The sequence below is a fragment of the Dermacentor andersoni genome, chromosome 8 (assembly GCF_023375885.2).
Source record: "Dermacentor andersoni chromosome 8, qqDerAnde1_hic_scaffold, whole genome shotgun sequence".
NCBI classification, from domain to species: Eukaryota; Metazoa; Arthropoda; class Arachnida; order Ixodida; family Ixodidae; genus Dermacentor; species Dermacentor andersoni.
Genome location: NC_092821.1, coordinates 31,607,409 through 31,631,253, shown reverse-complemented (window position 1 = coordinate 31,631,253; position 23,845 = coordinate 31,607,409). Strand labels below are relative to the sequence as shown.

At 44.8% G+C, this 23,845-nt stretch overlaps 1 protein-coding gene across 1 annotated transcript; it reads right to left on the bottom strand.

The window, feature by feature from the left end:
• Positions 1-2,003: 2,003 nt before the first annotated feature.
• On the bottom strand, positions 2,004-22,874 carry LOC126526183 (uncharacterized). The gene is made up of 10 exons (XM_050174125.3): positions 22,764-22,874; positions 20,905-20,951; positions 17,810-17,845; positions 14,981-15,016; positions 11,503-11,596; positions 10,046-10,272; positions 8,879-8,926; positions 8,029-8,064; positions 4,304-4,457; positions 2,004-2,128 (listed from the first exon to the last, which is right to left on the bottom strand). Exons 1-10 carry the CDS (start codon positions 22,837-22,839, stop codon positions 2,124-2,126), a joined length of 759 nt encoding a protein of 252 aa, XP_050030082.1. The 5' UTR covers positions 22,840-22,874; the 3' UTR covers positions 2,004-2,123.
• Positions 22,875-23,845: the final 971 nt, after the last annotated feature.

Genomic DNA, 23,845 nt, shown 5'->3' with positions numbered 1-23,845 from the left:
TTCCCCAGCACAGGGTAGCCAGCCGGTATTTACACTCGCTAACCTCCCTGTCTTTCCTTCCCTTTTGTCTCTCTCTCTCTTGGCGCACTGGGTAGGGTAGCGAACCGGAGACGGATATCTGGTTAACCTGGCTGCCTTTCCTCTTTCCTCTATCTCTCTCTTGGCGCACTGGACTACGAGGTCGTGCAAGACGGCATTACGCAATCATAGCGGTGGCGCTTGCGACCTGACGTAGTCCTTGTTGAGCATCTTCAATCCCTCTACCAGTAGTACCGAACTCTCGGACATTGCTCCTTTATTTTATTTATGTTTCTTTACCACGCCTGCGTAAGTACTTATTCTTTCGCATTTGACGCATCGGGACCATGCTATTGAATAGGGTGGAATTGGCACTTGTACTTATTTATGCTTTTGTCGGGGAAGGCTTTTTTCGACTGTTATTGTTGATTATAACTGTTATGTATACTCTCGCCGAACCTTGTACAATCATTGTATGTGCGACAGGAATCGTGTAGTACTTTCTGGGAGGCATGGGGGCACCAGCGATTGCCCTAGAATCTTCGACAACTCATGTTTAATCCAACGCGCTTGACCCACTGATCAACTCTTCGATGATCGCCGACTGTGCTCCCTCTTATCGTGGTGCTTGGCTCTTGCTTCTTTTTCCTGGGCAGAGGTTCGCTCAATAAAGAGTTACATTCCTGCCACACTGTTTTTGCTACTGTGCGCTGCACCGTCAAAGTAACGTGACACCATTTTCTACATTTAAATGGCAACCATAGCTGCTTACCCGATGCTTTTCTTGGTATCACTTCCTGTTGACATTATATATATATATATATATATACGGCGGTCTGCAGCGTATCACCCCCAGTTGCATTTCGTTCCTTGAAGAGGAGGGATGTGTCTCCAGTGTACTGCCGAACGACACTTTTCAATGTGCTGAACGCGGCTTAAACCATCTATTCAGGGCCTACTCAAAGAGGCGCAATTAAATGCTTACGCTTTTGTCTCGCATTGACCGCCCAATTTCTCTCAATTTTTTTTTCTTTTGGTGCATTCATATGGTGGGTGCCGCTTGGATAAACTTTTACCGTTGCCGCCATCCGCACAGTTTGGCGATAGCTTTTTTCCTAGTTGATCACTGGTCGGCAAAATAATTACGGCTCACTCAGACTCCTCCACAACATGTTGTTTTTGTCTAAGGCTCACGCTGGTTCAGACTCACCAAAATTGTACGCAGCCAAACTCACTCAGACCCATCATAAATCTACAGAGCCATACATATACTGGGATTCACGGGTCCGTCTGACTCGGAATGAGTCGACTTTCAGTCAAGTTGGCCAACCGATGACGTCAGTGTCTTATAACGAGCTCTATATATTGTAAGCAAGTGGTGAAATTTCAAATTTCTAAATTCTAGTACTAAGTGTATTAATTTGATCAACTTTTTAAACTTGAATTACATGACATCTAAGTGATGCAGTGGGTTTCAAGTGAAAGGTTCCTTAGCTGTAGGTCGCAGTGTGCAATCGCAGTGTGCAGCACTATGCATTTATTTCCAATCACTCAGCAAAAGCAACTGATATTTGGAACTAAGTCCAGATAAACTATTTACCCGGTTATGCCGTTAACATGACGTCTATTATAAGTTTTCACTTGGGTTTGTTTAGGTCACACGTACTTCGAAATTTATCGTGATTCTTATAGGAATACCTGGAAGGAAATAAGATCAGCGATCCTACGGCACCTGTTCTAAGCAGATTCCTTATAGTTCTGCCATTGTGTCAATCTTGAAGTTTCATTAATCTGAACGTTACATATACATTAGCTCAGCCAGATAAGTTCATTAGGAGGCCCGAAAGTAAAAACTGCCACGCTGAATTCCTACGAAAATGTAGGCGAGGAAAAGTACAATGTTCAGCAGACTGGGGCTATAAAATGCCTACCTTAACTACACCGAGAAAAGCTAATAAAAGAGTGAGGCTAGTAGTTCAGGTTATTTCAATTTATTTTTATCTTCCAGATGTGAGAAACACAGACAAATGTGCAGAGCGGTATCTTGATTACCACAGAACGTTACCGCAGGCGTTGGTTCAGGCATCCGAGTATGCAGGGGCACATCAACCTGCAAAAAAATCCATTACGTTTAGTCAGAATGCATTATCCGGTCATCTGCATTACCACACGCGAACTTCAAATCGTCAAACGTTAGCTCCGTTTTCATTAATTCATAAAATGAAGTTCATTACTAGCGCAGATAAAAAAGGCAATACATCTTTTTTTCAAATGGCCCTGTGCCGCATCCACAACACGGGTGCGATGAAAGTGCAGGGCTAGGTCATAACCACAAAGACGGACACGTAGAATAGTGTCACAGGCACTCGGGGCCCATTGTCTGTGCGTGTGATCTGCGCCCATGTGATAGTGACGTGTCGCCACACGTGTCCCTGCTTTGTGCTCTCGCGCTACTTTATGGCCTTAAGCAAACACCATTCCACTCGACAACACATCTTCCTGCGGGCGCCTTAAACTGGCAGGGTAGACTTCGAAGCTATTTTCGTGATTGGACTTTTTCAACGTGAGAACAACCTGTAAACTCGATACAGACTTGGTAGGCTGTGTCTGTGCTTCCATTATCACGCAGCGCAATTCTGTTTTATCCATGAGCAACAGATTGGAATAACCTGCGCCACCAGATTGCTGCCATAACCTGTGCACCTACATTCATGCAAAAACTAACAGACCATTTCTTAGAATAAAAAAATGTACGGGATATGCTATCTATGTGTGTACTAGATGGAATCATGTATTTAATTTTCATGTGTGTTGTAACTTATGCTCTGTTATTCTTACAATGATGTATAATAAATATATGTATGCCCACCCCTTATGTAATGCCCCCATGGGGCTTTTAAGGTGATAAAATGAAATGAAATGAAATGAGTGAATCACTAGGCCCTCGTGGACACTGTTAAAATCCACGACGTTTCTATATAAAAGCTCGGGGCAAATTGAGAAAGCTTTTTCTTCCTAAGTGATCTCTGCCACTGGTCCGCTGCCTTTTCTAATGGTAGGACCTTCATCAGGGTTGCTCGAATTCGCTCTTACGAAGAACTTTAGTGAAGCAGCTTTCTTTGAATACAGACACTGGCGTGGAATAATAAAGGTGTCATGGCCACCTTCTTCTCGTTTTCGTTTTCAATCTTTCCCTTCTCTATAAGACTTGTTCACAGTAAGATTTTCTCGAAATGCGAAAACACCCGTGTACTTAGATTTAGGTGCACGTTAAAGAACCCCAGGTGGTCAAAATTTCCGGAGTCCTCCACTACGGCGTGCCTCATAATCAGAAAGTGTTTTTGGCACGTTAAACCCCAGAATTATATATATATATATATATCTATATATATATATATATATATATATATATATATATATATATATATATATATATATATATATATATATATAGGTATATATATATAGATATATATATATATATATAATTCTGGGGTTTAACGTGCCTGGGTTTCGGGCCTCCTAATATTCTGCGTTCCTTAGAGGAACGCAGAATATATATATATATATATTACAGTAAGATTTACCATTTATCAGCGGCTGAAGCGTAATTCATTAATGAAGTTCGAAAAAATGTAACTGATGCACAAAGTTAGCACAAGAAAGAGTCGAGAGAGGGCGCTAACCTGCGCGAAATTTGTGGTCCGTATGCAGACGTCCTGTCTATATCACTGCGCTTTCAAAATTTTACCAAGTCTAATCTCCAGACAGAACGCAGAAGCAGCATTTCTTGTGGTTGTTATCGGTCAAGAATTAAACTGTTTAGTTCTGCACAAAATAGAAGCATTAGGTGTACAATACGGGCAGCGGAATCACCAGCTGATTTGGGGTTGGATTTCGTATGGTAGAAGAACGTTGTAGTAGTTTCACTTTAATACCACTTTTGCAAGCGTCACTTGTTTGTTTTATTCCGATTAAAGCAGAAGTCGGTGACGTTTGCGCTGTTCACACTCGAAAAACACTCTTTGCCCCAATAGAATGGTGGCGCCATCTGTCACAGCTAAGGTAACACATATAACCGTTCTATGTTCAGTGTATGATTCATACGTAGCTGTTCTAGTGGAAATGCAGGCTTACGAAATGAAACACGCACTAGCGATGTGCACGCGAAATTAAAGACAGATTTCTTATAATTATTGTAAGCGTTAACATTCAACGGCTGGGGAAAAGTACCATCCGTTAAACTAATTGAGATGTCTGGCTACTCGGAGGCTGGTGTCCTCACATTGCATTCCGATGGCATTCTCCAACTGCTGAAGCACGGAGCCGACGACGCTTAGAGGTCCGGTGCTAAGAATCTGGATCACGACCTTGACCACGGTGCAGAAAAGACTGGTCACAGAGAGACCCGGAGCAGCGATGATGCTCATGAAGACGCACTGCATGGAAATAATCAGTGCCTATTAGCATCGTCCATAAAAATATAAGACATTGACGATTGCTGGCCTTTGTCATTTCTTGATCAGTCAGAAGGAAGCAGTCTTGCTTTTTTCTATAACGTAAGCTAGTTTGCCTCATAATTAGGCACACAATTCGCAGAGACAGCAGTTGAACTAAAGTGCTATATAAAGAGCAACTGTACGAGACAGTTTTTTTTTTTTTAGAACAAAGGTACGATGTCCTTTCTAGGTGCCCTAAAGATGTAAAACAATGCTATGGACGCGCACCTTTGAAATTGCCTTCGCTTAAATAAGTCAAGCGTAGCCGCTATCAATCACGCTAGTCCAGCTGAAAAAGCACCCACTCAGAGAAAACAAAATCCTTAGACACTGGCCTACGCGAACAGCAGCAAGATCTGCCAAAAAAAGAGTGCTGCGGTTCCTAAGCGACACAAGGTCTTGTGATAAGTTGTGACTGTGCACTGCGTGGCGTTTATATTTCAGTGGGACATTGACATTGTTTATGACTATGTGGCGTCCTCACAGATGGTTTGAGAGCACCCACGCGGACAGGTTAACATTGCCCATTTTTTCTCTGTTTACTCTCTTCTCTCTTCCCCTTCCGCAGTATAGGCTAGCCAACCGGAGATATCCTCTCGTTAACTTCCACGTCTTTTATTTTTATCTCCGCATCTTCCCGAACATTTAAACGGGGACATGATGGGGAAATGTGCAATCAAGCACATTGCTCAAAGATATGTGCCAGAGGTGCGCACTGCAAAGGATGCAAAATTGAGGGTAGTCAACGCTCTGCAAGTTCAGCACCATTTCGGTGCCCAGAACAATAAGCCTCTAAAGATGCCAGAAAGATATTAAGGCTGATCGGACTTTCGCATTTTTTTTTTCACCTTATAATTTTCGCCCATACTGCTACCTTACTCGCTCTTACCTTTTCACAGTTTCCAGCGTATCCTGCAGATCAAGTTTGTCAATAGATAGAGTGAGATTTCAATGCGGCTGCCAGAGCCTCACTGCACGATATATTTACGCACCTATCCCATAACATATTCACGCTTATTATGCGCATATCTCTGTTTTGTTATTCTGTTGGTCCTAACGTCATGTCGACGGCATAATATTTCCTGACTGTTCGGCATTTGTGCTAGGGAATATTTCAACACAATGCAGCAGTAGATATTTATATTGACTTTGCGACATGCGTAGAAGTCATCTTAAGTTTGACCCAAAACACTGTATGTGTGCTGGCCTTACGATGGCATACACGTTTTCGACTGTACTACACCCCCTTCCCCCGCTTCTGCGTCAATAATCGACGTATATATGGTAGCATCCGCGCTTTCACAAAATGGCAAGTGCAACAACAGCATACCTTCGAAATGTATCAAGGTGTCGTGACCTTCACGAAGCGCAAATTTATTTTTTGCAGGCACGGCGACACCATAAGCACAACCTTCGCGATGCACTCAGCGACCGCCGCAACCTTGATGCTACCGGTATTCAAGTTTTCGAGGCGACCCTTCCTATGTTCTGCGCTGACGCCTTCCGCGGATTTTAAGGCCTACTGAAGTTCTGCAGGACCAGCTCTGCCATCTGGATTCTTCAGCTCGAGAATCACTTCTGCGTCAACAACACGAGTGACCAAGACTTGCGCAATCTCCAGGCAAGTCGCGAGCTGCCAGATGACCTACTTTTGGAGCGCCTACTTCTACTTGCCCTGGCATCTACGATATCCTGCGGCAGGTCGCGATTTCGCACTATGGGGTTAGTGTGGCTGCGCCTCGCTCACAACCTACGCTGCCGGTGCTGCCTGGTACATCTCTCTCGGACCGCGTGAACCCGACGCTACCAACGACGACACCATCTGCACACTTTACCTGCACTTTACCATTGGACTTTATTTCAATCGACTTTCGCGCTAGGCGGGGAGCGCTGTAGGAGCGCAATTGTCGCCTTTAAAGCAGGCGAAAAAGAGGATGGGCTCGCAGGCAGCTAGCGCGAGGATAGAACACGCTGGCGCGCTCGACCTGAGAGGCAGCGGTGTCTGCCGCTCCCAAGATCCCGCTGCACCAGCGCTGACCGGCCTAAATAAACCCGTACGGTATGGTACGGTAAAATTTTAAGAAGTCCTGCAGGTCGTGAGTCTTCATGAAGCGGGCCGCTCCCACGTGGGAACCGGAAGGCCGAGCCTCTCGGCCGCATCGTGGGCCTGCTGGACAGCCCAGAGTTGGTCAGCCAGAAGAGGGCTGCGGAGAACCGCCTCCCATATGGCCGAGCTGTTAGCGATGATAGAGCGTGACCGGGCGCATCGCCAGAGCATGTGGTCTAACGTGGCTATTTCTCCACAATCGTGGCAGGTAGCATAGGTGTAAATATCCGGATAGATTTTATGTAAAAGCGACGGATTGGGATAGGTATTCGTTTGTAGTAGACGGAGCGTTAATGCTTTAGCTCTATTGACGCGCGGATGAGGAACAAAGTAGGTTCTACGGCTGAGATAGTAGTGTTTAGTAATCTCGTCGTAGGTGGAGGGCGTGTCCCTGTTCTCTGGGAAGTCAGCTTCCGATGGGTCGAGGGTAGCGCGCTGGGCAAGTTCACGCGCAGCCCCGTGAGCCGACTCGTTGAGGTTGGGAGGAGCACCCTTTATCTGACCCTGGTGTGCGGGAAACCAATAAATGAAGTGGTGCGTGATTGCCGTGAGGGCCTGTTTGGAAATGGTGCCTTTTTCAAATGCTCTGACTGCAGATCTTGAATCACTATAGATGACATCCCGTGAGCTATCCAGCAGGGCTAGTGGAATAGCCATTTGTTCAGCTGTTTCGGAGTCCTTCGTCCGAACCGAGGCAGCATTGGTGATTCCTTGCCGACCATCAACAGCGACGATGGTGAACGCCCGACGTCCCTCACAAGAAGCGGCATCCACAAAGCTGACCTGTCGCTGATCACTGTGTATTTGCCTAAGGACGTTGGCCGCCCTTGCCCTTCTTCTACCGCGATTATGATCGGGGTGCATGTTCCTAGGTATTGGCGCGACCGTAATGTTCTCACAAATCGATGGAGATTCGATAAACCCGTGGCTACGGCGGCTGTCTTGTCGCAGTGCCTCCCACAAACTCAAGCAAATTTTGTATTGTCTTTGAAGCGTCGAGCAGCCGAAAGAAAATATATCGAAACAGAAAAGGGGGTGAGGTGACCAGACATGCCGAACTTCGCCAGCGAAAGATAACCGATCTCAGTAGACTTATGCAAAAGTCAGACGTGAGGATTCTAGAATACGTCGTAAGAGGAAGTAAAGCTATTCATTTGCAGCGCGGCAAATCAAATGTCACAAAGCTTTGTTAGAAGCTAGCTAACAGGTGTCTTAGCTTGGGCCCGTTGCTATACTCAGTAAATCACGCGGCGGCAATCATCGTTCAATAATTCACAAGTTCTGATGTTCTCGGACATCTTCAGTTCTGCCTAACATAGTATTCTCAGCAACCTTTCCAGCGCTCACCTGAAAGATAACAATATAGCGTGGTAAAGCTAAAAAAATATAACGATGACTACTTACGGTGACGCCCTGGAAAAACTGCTGTATGACCTGGGCCTGCGAGAGGAAGGAAAATGCCAAGAAAATTGTGCACATTGGATTTGCAGGTTCGAATTTACGTGAAATGAAGCTTTCTGCGAAAGGTCAAATGAATTCTACAACCATAAATGTTGTGCCTAAAATTCCCTTTATTTTATAACTAGGTAACGTGTAACTTAGTCCTTAGCTTGCATTCATACATAAGTTGCAGCTTTATTGTAAGGCTATGTTCATGCACTGTACCGCTCACAGGCTATGTGTAAATAGTAACAACAACACATATGGATCTACGCCGTAAGACATCGACGCAGCGATGGCAAGATGAAGAAGACGATGCGTGACGGTTTTCGGGGAAATAATTGTTGATTAGTGTGTGCACAGATGAGGGTTGCACAAATCAAGTTGCAATTAGGTTTTCTATGCCCTCTTATCCAAGTGGCACATTCCGAGTGACGCATCCAGTTGTCCCGAAAATAAGGTACCCATAAAAAAAAAAAAAGAAGTGAAGATAAAATCAGACAAGCTGTTGCATAACGTGCGCCATTTCCTCCATACTTCTGTGTTTTTTACAGCTTTTTGCGAGAGCATACCTAATTTGCTGTTTACGCCGCGATTAACTTTTTGATTACGCAATATAAAGACACGTTCACTCTGACTATGTAGGTAAAAATTTGGCGATATATAAGCACGACATTCTCACCAGCAGGATACCGACCGACCCAGCTGCCACCCGAAAGGGTGGTGGTAGGCATATAAAGCTTTCCTGTAACACAACCCAGCGCCGCAGTGCAAGCTGTGAATAACGCTGTGCAACCTTGAATATGACACATACCTGATTCGGGTGAGTTCCCACGCACGTCGACATTGTAGTGTTCATGCACTGCGAGTAATATAATAAATAATTAAAACAGACTTTTGCGCCAGTTCGTGCAAGTTCATAGTCAGAAAATAGCAGGAAACGAATAACAAGACGGACACTACTGGAGAAGTGCTCACTTACAATTGGTTTATTCCGTGTCACTTATATCCCTCAGAACAGCGCTTTCTTATATGGTCAGACATCAGTTTCTTGACGAAACACAGGAAAATTAGCAGAAATGTGCTGGTCGCAGCGTAGTCACTTTCACGCAGCTAAACGAATCTGTTACCTATACACTGCAGGCCTTCTACCTTGAACGTGAACCGTGCCACAGTGTCCCTTCCTTCCGCTAGTAAATCTTGCAAAATGGGGGCGAGCAATGTTCACTGAAAGCCGCGAATGATCTTAACTAGGCCTCCCATTTCATCATGAAAAGTTGGACGAACTTATAGCATTAGTTGTTTCTTTCCGCCTTCTGAATACTTTCTAGACAATGTGTAAGTACGCAAAGGAATGGCAAGAAAACATCTTGCGTAGAATGAGACGCCACGTAATCTGTGCCTCGGTGGTAATCATTCGTTCCCGCTATCTTATGGTAAGTCACACAGGGAGCACATGAGACGGTGTCTAAATGATAGGGACATCGCAGCATGTGCAAAGCAATTAGGATTAAGCGCTATTCTGCTTGCCGCAGTGCTGTATCGACTACTAATGCAATACGATCTTTCAAAAGATGAACATGTTAGGAAAGCGAGGAGGCAAGGATGCGTGAACTATCGGGTACTATTTAAACAAACCCCATAGCATCGACAAAAAGGTAGGTAAGTGAAACGAAAGTCCGAATGCTTCGCGCGAAACTTCAGGTTCGAAATCAATTGATTTTCTAAGCAATTTACGTCCAAGCATTATATTTCAAAGTGGCTCTTCGTTATATTGATGACAGTCCTATTTATAAGGCTATATTGTGGTGTGCAGCTACGTATTATAAGTGTTAGCTTTGGATCGGGGAAAAATCCAGAGCTGCCCAGCAAGTTCTGGCATTTAAGCAACCCTAATAATTTCTGCCTCAACGGTGTCTAGTCATGAACCTACACGAAGTTTGCAGCAAATGCTACGACAATTCAGTAGTGCGGCACCAACCTTTCCGATGTTGAGGGTGCTGGGGAATAGGAAGACTACCGGCTCGTCACACATGATCTCGCCTGCCACGTTCAAGCCCGTGCAGTCACCCAGAGGCAGGACAGAGGTGGCAGTGTCAACGACGGATCCGAGCATGCCGCCGAAAAGGCCCTTGGCGACCTTGGATGCTGTGCCCACCATGCCGCCAACACTCTTGCAGAGTGAGTAGATGGTGTTGGCCAGAGAACCTAACAGACACGAGGAAAACACACGAGAAAAAACCATTATAATGATCTTACGCACGTGTTGGAATCTCCGTGAAGCGAAGCTTTATGCAAGAGGTGAGTTAATTATTGTAAAACTGCTGATAATCAGCACCGCATTTTGCAGCGCAGCGACTACGTCCGTGCTCGGCAAGAATGTAAGGCCCAGAGATCCCCAAGATGTGTTCTTCATGACTCACACAGCCACCGAATAGATGACCTCTGCGATCGGATCCGCTAACAATTGCACAGTCTGCAGGATCGTCTTTTACTCCTCGGAGAGCCAACCGAGCGGGCGGGCCAAACCCCACGAGAAATGTATAAGAAGCTTCACTTAATAAAGGACTCATGCCCTTTAAAGGGCGTATTTGCCGCAACGATGATATCCGGTCCTGTCGTTTCTGTTCTTCTTCTCGAGTCCTGGTATTCTGCGCCTTGCCTTTACTACTTCAATGCGACAGGGCTTCCTGTGTGTAGTGGTATACACTCCGCAACAAACCCTTCGATTTTACAAAACCTGACGGCTTTAGCGCTGCGTGTTTTTCGTAAACGTCCATTGAGATGCACACACTTTTCCTTTTCTTCAAGAGTCCACCAATATCCTCATTATTATGAACAGCGGATACATACTCTGGAACGGAGGTAGAGGCCCCAGGCCTAGACAGGCTCGGTCCGAAGGATACTGGAAATGGGCAAAACGGCTGGAGGGGTAAGCAATTCAGAACGTGCCCAAGCTGTTAGCTATCCTACCCTAACTGATAGCTAACCGTAAGCGTAGTGTCCTTAAGGTGCACTACACTCCACAACCATAAGCGTTTGTTTATTGCATATACGTGTTTCTCCTCTATTATTAGATGACAATTGCCAGCAGCTGTTTTTTCTAGTCGCCTAGAATCTGTTTGATATCTTTATTGTTTTTCTAGGATTCGCCGAAAGTAAAATTCTCCAGGAAACTTGTTTCTGTTGCAAATTGTGGGAGCGGAAGCCTTTGTTAACTTCCTAATGTGCCTCTTGCTTCTGTGCATCTTGGTGTGCATTATCTGCTAGAGAAAAATGATGGTGATATTACTACTGCTACTTCTAATAGTAATAATGACACTATCAAATTCTGCCGGCCTCTTCATTGACGTGTCACAGCGCTCAGTCTGCATATAGCTGGTAAATTACGATGATTAATTTCAGCGTGGCGTACTTGGCGAGTGGAGCAAGACTTACCGAGGCCGAACCGCTTCAATGTTTCGGTAATGATGCCCTCGAGTAGGAACAGCTGGGATCCGATATCCAAGTGGGAGATCCCTTTCACGGCGCACTAAAAAACGGAAATTATATAATAAGCCGCCTTCCTTTTGTTAAAGCGCGGCAAAGATTTTCGGAGTGAGCTACTCATTAGCGGTAGCGAGTAAATTACAGAATGATTTATTTCGATACCCTCTGAGTAACTATGACAATATTGCTGATATTTAGATTATGGATTTTATATTATTTATCACTCTGCTCCTGAAATTTGAGTTTTGGGGACTTTCAAGATAGGCAAGGTAAAAACGTATAATCATTGCCATAGCGCCCTATTTGCAATATTTTCATTCTTATGTGCCAAGTAGTACAGTTGTGGACAACAGAGAGATCTGGTATCATGAAGAACAGTTGTGAGTTGTGCATGATAACTAGCATTTCTTTGCGCAAAGCTTTCTTTATTTCGAGGCTGCATGCAAACCTTTGTCGAAGTTTAATGTGCAGAATTTTGCTCCTGCGTAGGTCTCTGTATTTTCTCAACAGTGAAGCGATGATTTATATCTAAAGGATCAGTGTTTCTCCTAATAAGGACAGCAGACACTTTACGGAGCCAATAATTATATCAAACCATCCGCCATTCACAAAGCATCTGATCACAACTACATCATTACTTCATTACTGCAATTCTTTGGAAATCGGAGAAAAATAATACCTTCGAGTCTTAATTACTGACGACGTGGTAGGCTGACGTAATTAGGGAGTTCCTAATGGCAAAGTAAGTCGTAAGCTAATGTATTACGCTTTGTCTGCCAAAACATTTCAGCAAAAATATTTGGCATACCAACGAACATAAGGGATCTCATTAGGCAAGCAAAGCCTCCCAGACCCGCTGAAATCTCAAGGTGGAATTCTGGCCACTCAAAGAGTCGTAAATGACGAGTGATCTCACGTCTAAGTGAAGCAACATTTGCCACTCTTTTCACATACACGAAGCCAATTTCTTTCAATCCTGAAGTTGTCATTCTGGTCACTCAGAGAGTCGTAAACGTTAAGTGATGTCACTTCGAAGCGTTGCAACATTTGCCACTCTTTTCACATATACGAAGCCAATATCTTTTCAAAATCGCTACATTATTGATAAATTACGTTATTTTAAACCCGTGCCTGATAACGTGCTAAAACTTCAGCAGCGCCAACTCAAGACGAGGATTGACGAAACTACAGGATATGCTCTGACGTCACCAACAGCGATGAGTCACAGGAACAAACGTGCATTTCTGGCATGACCGAAATACCCTCGTAGAATAGTACATAATAATTAACCTGCAGTGTGGAAAGGCTAATGGGGATCGATTTACCTTGTTGGAAGCTTCCGTCATAAAAACGTGCTTTATTCTTGCGATGTCTTTAATACCGACGTCATCAAATACAATATGCATTCTTTGCAAGCAACATGCTCTCAACTATATCGGTTCTCAATAATACAAATGCTCATAAATGTTGCGCGTTAGCAAAACAAGGCAGAGCAAAGCCAAAGTTAGATGATCACAGAAAAATGGAGAAGGAACATGCGACATGACCATTAGCTTTCCTGTTTTAATAGCACAGTAGATTTTTCAATTTCTTTTACTCAAGCCTTTGGCAATGTAGTGTTGCTTAAGTTGCAGCCATCTGTATTTTAGCGGTCGGCTTTCAATGGGTGAAGTTCTTATTTCATTTTGGTGGTCGCTACCCGCGAAATATTTTTTATACGCAATGTAGTCACTGTTCCAAGGGTCGCGAATTGCGACCCTTGGGTGAGCGCACTTGAGGTGCGCACATGTGCTGCAAATATTTGCTGCAATATTGCTTGAATAATTTTATAGCGATAGCAATAATATGGGACTGCTCAGGCGCATTTTTCCGTTGCCGTGATGAATGGCATAATGTCCATGGTCGCTAACACACCTCGCCGTGCGCCATGTGTGAGTGAAAGCGCGCGAGGGGAGCCCCTTATTAGTAAATTATGGGGTTTTACGTCCCAAAACCACGATGGGGGGTTTCGGAAATTTGTACCGCTTGTACTTCTTTAAGGTGGACTTAAATCTAAGTACGTGGTTGTTTTCCCATTTCGCCATGTCGGAATGCGGCCGCCGTGGCCGGAATTCGATCTCGCGACCTCGTGCTTAGGCTCAACACCATAGCCACGCAAGAGCGGAAAGTTCAAGGGAAACGCGCACTTTTCAGTCGCGGGAAACGCCTTTGGTGGGGGGTTGGAGGAGGAAGGAAGGGGGCGGCGTTGTTCTGTGGCAGCAACTGCGTCATTCACAACGGCGCACAAGGGGAACCGGCGATCGCAGCTTAATCTCGCGCGCGAGGGAGGAAAGCGGAGAGGCAGAGCGACAGCGAGGGGAGGCGGCGTTCTACCCCTGCAGAAACTGCGCACATTGCGTGGCAGCGGTCACCCTATCGTCAAAGCGGTCTGCAGACGGCTCATACATTTTTGCATGCTGCGATCTCGCCGGTCAGTGTGCGTTGTAGCGTAGCAAGCCCGAGATCAATTCGCTCGCTACCACTACCGCTCTTCCTCACGACCGTGTTTTGACAGCGAGTATCCGCGGTCATTGAGTGTGATGCGTTCATGTTTGGCTGTGCGCGTTGGCACCATGCTTGTTAATTCAGTTGGTAAGCGAATGTTGCCAAGCCTATGCGGCCGGTGAAGCTACAATCCTTGCTTCGTATAGCTGTCGAATAATTTGCTATCCCAATCTGTGTTTCCCCGTTCGGGCGAAACTGCAAGTTTTTCCCGCAAACTCGGTACTTTTATTACATATACAGACTGCCGTAACTTTGCATATTCAGTCATATCATATTGACTTCATGATGTATTCGCCTAAGGAGACTGTAAATTACTTCCAGCGCGTTACACGGTTACACTTAGAAAATATATGGGCACTTTGCTGTGCTAAACTGCGATAGGCGAAAGCCTATCTATGACAGCCTATGTTACTGTTGTCTGAACTGTTCTACCAACGGACGCCACCGTGACCGCGAGCATGGGTTGCAATCACAGCCACATGGCTGCAAGGTTTGTCGGCCGTTGTGCGCGCACCCCCACCCGCGTGTCCGCGCTCTCCCACGCGGACACTCGCACAGCGCTACTGGCATGGCGCCTCCTCTCCTGGCTCCCCTCGCCGGTGACCACCGCTTTCCTGCATCCACCACGGACTGCGCCGGGACACTCACGAGCCACTAAAGGCTTACGCCTTGAAACACCCTGCGGGATGTGTAGCCTTACAACCCTGTACGTGAAAAAATAACTTAGAATTTGCTGACAAAAATATAATTTGTCAAAGCTGAGATACGGGCTACCAACTTGCCGTTTTATCGCTGTTCGCGCATGCGAAATCGATTAGATTTATAAGCACCGCTTAGGACCGTTACATCACAAGGAGTATTATAAATGCCAGCGGTTACTTACGATAAAAATGTTCTCGGCGACTGTCACCACGTTCGCCTGGAAGATGAAATAGGGAGACACAGCGCATTATTCATCCCCCCAAAACAAGGAGCTTCACAGTGTAGCGATTTGAAGAGCATATGCTCACGTATAACTTAACATGGAAAAGGGTCGACTGCACTTGGCCACTTTGCTACGCCCGCTGCTTGTGTCCGTTTAGGAATCACGGATTTGGCTACCTTGATATATGTGCGTACTGGAGGTGCATTGAGCGGGTATGTAATTGGTGGTCCCGTCTGAGTAACAGAAAGAGATGTCGAATGCTACCGCTGTACTAGCTGCATGCACCGAAAGCAATAGAAAGGGCGGAATTACATCATTGGCGCGTTTTCTTGTAGATAATGTATTCCTGCTGCGCGGGAATTGGCTAGAAGACATAGATGGGAATTGCACATACAAACAGAGACATGTGGAAGCGCCCTGCAACTGAAGTGTACTGCTCTTCCAGATTTCATATCGGTAAACCTATATGGTGATGATTTCTCTTAGTCCTGAGATTAGAAGCTTATTTCTCGATGCGAGACAGGAACAGATTATGCACTAAATAATATCAAACCTTCGCTGAATTTCTATTTTCTTCATGAATTATTTATACCAATTTACATTTGCAAGTGCTGTTCATTTCGCTACTACAATAGGAAAGTGTCCAAAGTCATTACAATACTCTGACGGCTGACTCGCTCTGTAAAACGCAACACTCCCCTTTTGCAGCCAAAAATGCCCACGTAAAGATGAAGTTTAAAGAAAGAGTGCCGTCTGGAGCCTTGTGCCGGGCATCTCCAAACCAAGACACTCCATTAGAGATCATCCGATCGTTTCGAGGTCGAAGCGTCTCGTTAGGTCTATGGAGACCAGCAACACCCCACGATTTCTGAAATAGGACGCACTATGCGCTCCGCAGTAACTATCCCGATGAGTTCAGATGAAACGAAAGGCCATATCAAGAGTTACTGGCGATCAACAATGACAAGGATTCACGCTTAAGTGGGGGAAATGGGTGCCACGATTTTTGACAACGCCGTTTCTTAGAGCCGGTAAACATGGCATGCGTCAAAATATGCCATATGCTGGAATAACTTACGTAAGCCCCAGTAGCCCAATTATGTACGGAGTAAGCACTGTGAGGACAACGCCATTTCGTTACCTATGGAGTGCGTGCACCTTGGTTGCAAACACTATTCTAAAATTATTTGTTTGTTTATGCTAGCGCCGCATGAACGCCTCGTCACGTATGTATTGCATGATCTTCAGGGATGTTAACTCGAACGTCTGAACCAAACATCACCTTTTGGCCGCTATTATATTAACGCGAATGCGAAGCCGGACTGCAGAGCCATGCCTAGCATCGAGCGCATGCGCATGTGCTATATCTTAGGCAACTATCGCCGCACTAGCCTCTTAAAGGAGGCAGTTCTACACACCTCTCAAACTGATAATGTTCAGTGTACGTAAATCATTTACCACTTTAACACTGACTTCGCGTCGAACAAATCTGTAGTGAGAAGCAATGCGGGATGAAGGCAATACGCAGCCGATATGCTAAAGAAAAATGAAATTTTTTTTTTCAGATCATGCTTCCGAGCATTTCACGTGGGAATGTACCACAAGAAAGGAAAAAAAAAAGCAACGCTTAAGAAGCGTGATGAACCGAAGATTCAGATGTGGTTTATACTTTGGACATGATGCTCCTTTAATGCAAAAAACAACCCTTAGGGAACAACGGAATCTTGAGCACGCAAGCTTGTACTTGTACTACCTAGACAGTTTTGTCATTCCCCACCAGGTTGCGCCATGGTGCCTCAAAAACTGTTTCGCTGCAGGCTTCTGTCACACGCTGCTTTGACTGCGGCTGCTACAGTGAACAACTTGGACACTTCGGCATTCAGGAATGCAGCGTAATTTATTTCTAATTTAAGATACGTAATATTCTTCTAAGACATGCACTGCCAAAGATTATTATTACAAAAGAAAAAGAATAGAGATCGGGGTAGGTCAGTGATCACTTGTGCACTTTACAGTGAGGGTTTCTAATAGCAAACTTATTGAATAACATTTTCATATGCACTCACTCGTTTCGTGCCTGGTGATAAAATATTTCGAATCTCCCGCCAAAGCAGGTACACCACCTAATTACTTGCTGTAGTCGTTATGGGAAAGGAAAAGCCATTGCTTCACCATTGCTTACAAAATGCAGCCCATCGAACACTCCGCATAACATACTAGTGACTTCCGTTAAGCAATCTTGCCGGGAAATGCTTTGGACAATAATGTGAAACGGAACCTGCACGGAAGCTAATGTGAAGGACGTTATGAAATTATGTCACATTGTAAGCTGTGATATGCCCGGAGCGCTGCTACGGCTCCTCTCATTTCCCTCAAATGCAGCCGTGAAAGAATTTTACGATACGGTGCAACTTTAAAATCCAAATTAGGTAGATCTTTGAATTTATAACCATTTTACTCACAGCCGTTTTACTCTAATGAAATATATTTGGTAAAAACAGGACACGTACACAAATGCTTGCACCTAGGCTGCACAGCATAAAAAAAGATGCAGAAAACATTGGGCTAAGGAAATTTTGCAGTGTGTCGAATTAAGTAATGGAGTTTCACTTTTATGTGTTTCATTTCAACAGATATGTGAGCACACGCTCCATATGTGGTGTTACGTGGGGCTCGTGGGCTTGTATCCAGGGAATGAGGGTGTGCCGTAGCATAATTTGGAAAACACAAATGTTCTCAACACGTTTAAATAATTAATGCCCCATGATGGACGAAGTGATAACTTACCGCGTTATGGCACATGTCCTGAGGTTGGCCCAAGCACTGAAATGACGAAGTATTTGTATTACAGGCAATTAATTGTGCATAACTTCAAAGAAACTTTGGCGGTTGCTTCGCATTAAAACAAGTGAGCTACGGTTTGCTCAAACAATGTGACTAACGAGAGCAAAATCTCATTGTAACCAGCATGCATTGGTTTATCAGTTATGCTTGTTACCTAAAGAAAGTGCGCCCCTGAACCGATCCAGCGGTCTTCGAGGGAAGGGCATATGTAAGAAAATATAATTTTTCAAAGAAACAATTGTTCGCTATGCCAACGCGCCAACTCGTTGGCGATGATCATCGCACCCTTTCGGATAAGCGGCGCTATAACGTAAAGCTATTCCAAACTTTTCAATTACAATTTCGCAATCATCCCTCCGCCATTGGGCAACAACTTTTTTTAACCACCCCCACTTCGTCTGTCTGTCACGCGACGTCACGAAAACCGCGGTAACTCCCCATCTGATATGATGTGAACACACTGATTATGCATGACTGCAAAGAACAAAAGAAAATAGTTATTTCTCATTCGACGCATTTTCGCCATTAGACCTCGGCGATTGGTCAAAAGATATCGGTCTGCACCCACTTCACCTGCCTGTCACGTGACGTCCCAAAACCGCGAAAACTCACCGCGTCAAAGTGACGAGTACGCGTCAGAGATGCATTAATACGCAGAACAAAATTCAATCGCGAAACTGAACGAAACTGAATAATTTTTGCATGGCTATGTAACGTTTCCGAGCCCTTTCGGCACGTTTACGGCCTCGCTCAGTCAACTTTTCTTTGCTCATGATCATTTTTAGTGGCCTTCTTAACCTTCTGTTACATGCCACCACGATTTTCAACGAGTCATCCCAAGCTAAAGTAAGGGAAAGCAGACCAATTGCAGACGCCGCACCACCCTCTTCATCCGGTTATCGATTTGCAGTGCACTGGCTCGGCCCCATCAAATCCCTCTCCGCTTGAGCCGTGCTCCTGACCTCTTATCAGCCAATTAGATAAGACAAGCCGCTCAGTGTAGGCAATGTTATTCATCTTTAAAGCAAAAAAAAAAAAAAGGGACCTCCTATAAACGAGGAAAGCATTTGATTGGTCACTTTAAACAACCCTGCGGGTTACCGCCCCATGCTGCCGTCGGCGGTTACTCAAATTTGACATCAGGAGATTGCAATAAAACATATTGGAATAGTTTTACGTTATAGGGCCGAAGCACTACACAAATTTTATTAATTCTTTCAGTATCATCTAAGCAATGCTAACCACACTTACGCACGGCAGGTAAAACTGACAACGCGCACCTTTCTGTCCGGGACAGCATTGCAGAGATGTCTTAGCTAAATTACATAAGAAGCCACTTGTCGCTAAGCCACTTGTCGCCTGAGGCACGAGCTTGCATCCGACAAGTGGACAACAGCTATCGATGTAGCTGCTGTCTTAAAAATAAATGACGAATAGTTATTCAGCAGGTGGGGACTGTTTACAACGGGCCCGGAGGGCGAAAGCAAGTCAATGCAAAAGAGCAAGTAGCGAGATCGCCGTGTATCTGCTGGGTTGGAAATGGCTCCTAATGTTACGCTACGGTCTGCCAGGTACCTGAATTGAACTATGGGGTGTTACGTACAAGAAGAGCAATTTGATTATAACGCAAGGCGTAGTGGAAAACTCCGGATTAATTTTGACCACCAAGGGACCTTTAACGTGCCTCGGAGGCATGGGACGCGGGCGCTTTAGCATTTCCCCCCATCAGAATGCGGTGTCTACGACCTGGATTCGATCCCGCGACCTGGTGCTTCGCAGCGCGACAATATAGCCGCTGTGCCACTGCGGCGGATGGCCAGGAACCTTACAGAAATGCAGGTAATTTAAACGGTGTTTCACTGGCTACATTTTTTTTTGTGATGCGGGACGAACTATAAAAGCATGCATTGTTTATATTTTTTCACGTGTAAAGGGTCGGGGTCGTTTGAGCCCTGTATTATTAATGTTCGAGCAATATCGTCACAGCGAAGGGGCCATCAAAATTGAACTGGGGCGAAGTATGCAGCAGTCTATCTTATCGCCAAAAAAGTTCCGTGTATTGTGATTTTCACCAAAGAGAGGTGTTATTATGTGTATTTGGGTTAGGGAACAGAAGCACACAAACAAGGAGACGGCAGAATCACTACCTATTAGCTTGCCCGGGAAAGCCGCTAGCTGTGGAGCGAAACAGAAACACGTGCTTCATCTGACTCTAAAGCAATAATTCATGTTTTGATGCTTGTCGGGCTGTACTGCCTATAATACATTATCATATAGCCTGTGATTTTGTATTGATTGCGGTTGTTACTTGGGCTGAGGTAAGAGGGATCCGTTTCTCCTGCGACCAAATCCACAGAGCATTTCCCTCGTGAGTGCTTTTGCCAATGGCTGGCCGCCTTCCGCAATAATATGTCCAGCGCCAAGAATGACTGGAATTTCCTATCACAAGCAATTCTAAGGCAAAAGCTTTCACATGAATAAAATTAAATTATGGGGTTTTACGTGCCAAAACCACTTTCTGATTATGAGGCCCGCCGTAGTGGGGGACTCCGGAAATTTGGACCACCTGGGGTTCTTTGACGTGCACCTAAATCTAAGTACACGGGTGTTTTCGCATTTCGCCCCCATCGAAATGCGGCCGCCGTGGCCAGGATTCGATTCCACGACCTCGTGCTCCGCAGCCCAACACCATAGCCACTGAGCAACCACGGCGGGTTTCATATGAATACCGACCTGGGTGAGCAGTGCGTAGCAGTGCAAACGGATAGCTTAATCAATAGGAACGAGGGATCTAGTGATCTTTAGGGGCGTTTTGCGAAGGCGTCCCATTTCTAGCTTTCACATTAGTCCGATAAATCTGTAGTTCACGCCATTGTTTGGCTTATGCCTTATTATAATGGCAAGGCACTTCATTTCAGCTGCTTAAATTTGTGCCTGAGCTGCGCTTAGCTCTTTATAGCCCTTCTGCGAAACTCGGTCACGCCAAATTGTCAATATTTAAACCATCGAAACTGCTCATGTCTCGACGGGCCACTTACCTCGCCAAAGTGGAAGATATTCGGAAGCGTTACTTGTACACATTGCTCTGCAAACAACACCCGAAAACAAAAGTCAACATTCAGTTTATCACAAATATTTCAGCATACCGTGCGGAGCAATAGTTTGGTCGCCGCCTTCGAGTTCCGTTTCGCGAGGGCCAAATAGTTCGGCTAAGCCACTGACTTTGAGGAATTGAGAGAGCGTCGAAGGCGTCATGCACAGGTTCTAAGTTTGGCTCGCACCGCTGACAAGACGTCTATCATTGTCAGTAATTTTTGTCTTTCCTAATATTTTTACTATTCAATTAATAATTCCATTCATTTCTGCTATGCCAACCTGGGATTTTTCTCTGTTGGTTTTATTAAAATAGGCTATGTCGTGCGTCACTGCGGTCACGGTTTTGCAGCGACGTTTTCCGCTTGATTCTACGCGACTCTTATCAGTCGCCGCTGGCGGTTGGTAGATCCCATTGATAACGATGACGGAGTGTCGTTATACCGCTGACGGAGCACGAAAAGGAATCGCATCAGAAAATTCATCGCTGCAAGACTGCGGCCCCTATTGGCGCATACAATCGATCATTTTTTTATTCAGGATGCATGTATTCCTAAGTTCCACGAAGGCTTCTTTAGGAAAGTAAAATATCATATTAACTTCTCAGATACAAGCTATTTTTTTAGCGGCACCAATGTTTTAAAACTTGCCTGTGGCAGATAGTTAAATTCTAATCCATGATGTAAGTAACTCGATCAGGCGGCCATTACTCCTAGGAGAAATAAAAACACTCAATTGAATGATCATCATAATTACCTTCACTACCTTTTTAATTTTGAGAATTACGGCCGCTATTTCAATTTACGAATTATCGCCGGTGAGTTCCCAAGGCGCTTTTAGTTGGAAAGAGTTCTTAGGACTGCACCAGTTTCCAGATAATTTTCAAAGTGTCCGACTAAATGCATTAGTGTTCCAGTTACCTTTGCGCTTCAATGCATAAAACAGCATTTTATTTAAACAAAAGCTATCGGAACGCCAATGCACTTTGTTAGACACTTTGATAGTTAATATCTCCAAACTGGTGCGGTCCGGAGAACTTGTTCGAAGTGAATACGCCTTGCGAACTTGCGGGCTATAATTCTTAGATTGAAATAGTGGCCCTCATGTTAATAATTAAACACTTAATTTATGTTTTTGTCTGAATAACTCTCATTGGGTATTTTGATTTCTCCTAGAAGTAATGGTCGTCTGATCTAGTAATTTACGTCAAGGATTAGAATTGTGCTTTCTGCCGCAGGCAATTTTTAAAATTTGGTGCAGCTGAAGAAAACACCCTACATATAGGGGAATTCGCTTGTCAATTGCGTCGTCTTCCTTGCTTTAGGGAAATATAATCGGAAGACATTCAACGCCTACTATTCTCAGTATAGAATAGTTCTCTTCTAAGATTCGCTAGAAGTATTCGCATATGAGTATGAGTGTTGGAACTTGGTACAGTGTCCTTAAGTACAGTTTCCTGAGTTTGATTTTAGTACTTTAGTAGCAAACGTTGACGTAAAAGAAGAGGGAGGACCCTCACTGGTTAGTTGTCGTGACGAGAAGTGCTACCCTATTTTACACACTTCTGCTAACGAGTTTTGTGGCTAAAGCACTCGTTCCGCCGAAAAAATTGTTGCCGACCACTCGGACACACAAATGTGAACGCGCTTGGAGAGGTATTGACGCTGCAAGTCGCAAAAGATTGAAAAAGGGCTTAATGGAGCGTTAGGGAGTTTGGAATTTGGCATCGCCCCGAGGGCATCAATTGAGGTACTACTCACAAAACACTGCACCGGAAAAGTGTTTCAAAATAGTCGATACTTACGGCCAGCCGCAGATGTCCCAGCGACTGCTGAAATTATCAGCGCAGCTGAAAATGCAATTGTCTTAAACGAAATCATTTCGTACGGAGTATTCAGGCGTCGGCTGGTTTGAGGGGAAGAACGGCGCTTTTAATTGAGCTGCTAATGTTGCCGTTGCTTATATAGTAGTTTCTCCTCCGTGTATTCTCGCTGACCACGTGGCTGTGATAAAATATAGTATTTTTCCGACACCGATCTAAATAGCGACCTCGCTCATGTCGACTAGATTAGATAGACTTCATTTTCCCAGTGCCAATCTCAATTGCGCACTTTACGCAGAAAAATATGTCAGTTACGGAACGAGTACACCAGAGCTTGGAGGACAAGTTAGCAGATAGCAGAGCTGCATGAAAGTGTTTTTCTCTTTGGCCAAAAGGGACGCGTGACATTTCGCTTATTTGCAATGGACTCAAGGAAAGTTTTTCAGACATTAAATCTGATGGATGCGTTTTATGTTTGTTACTAATCAATGCTGCAAGCTCCGAGTGCCTTGGCACGGCACGTGCATACAGGGACACTAAGCTGTGACGAACAATTTTTTCACGTTGACACATGGTCGTTGTAAGCTGTGTGGTGCGCGAGGTAGCTTTCACCACTGGTGAAAAGACTAAACGTGGCTGAAATCGAGTGAGTCTATAAAGCTCTTGTAAATCATGTACACCTATACGAACTGTAGCCATTTTGGAGTATACGCTAATGGAAGAGCTCTAAAATCAACGATTATTCAACACCAATAGTACACTTTGCCACCCAAAGTTTAGGAAACGAAATTTTGAGACGGATTTCCTGGATACCAGCCTATATGGAGACTCAAATATAGCAATCTCACGAAATTACACGCTTATGTAAACTCAGCTCGTGCGACAGAAACATGTCAACCAGATTGCACAGGTACCGAAAAGCAAAAGTTGTGTTGGAAAATAAAAGGCTACCGATGCTGGACAGCCCACGCATCGGCATCCCTGACATAGAGAGACCTTGTCACTAATTGCCCAAATTCGGCAAACAGCTCGCTCTAGTGCGGATTTAAGAGAGACCAAAATAG

Bases quoted from the DNA above. Each gene is read 5' to 3' on its own strand.
- LOC126526183 (XM_050174125.3), bottom strand. From the start codon at position 22,839: ATGATTTCGTTTAAGACAATTGCATTTTCAGCTGCGCTGATAATTTCA. The intron at 15,017-17,809 runs GTAAGTTATCAC...TTCATCTTCCAG, and splicing joins AGGACATGTGCCATAACGCG to GCGAACGTGGTGACAGTCGC. The intron at 11,597-14,980 runs GTAAGTAACCGC...TCCGTTTTTTAG, and splicing joins TCGCCGAGAACATTTTTATC to TGCGCCGTGAAAGGGATCTC.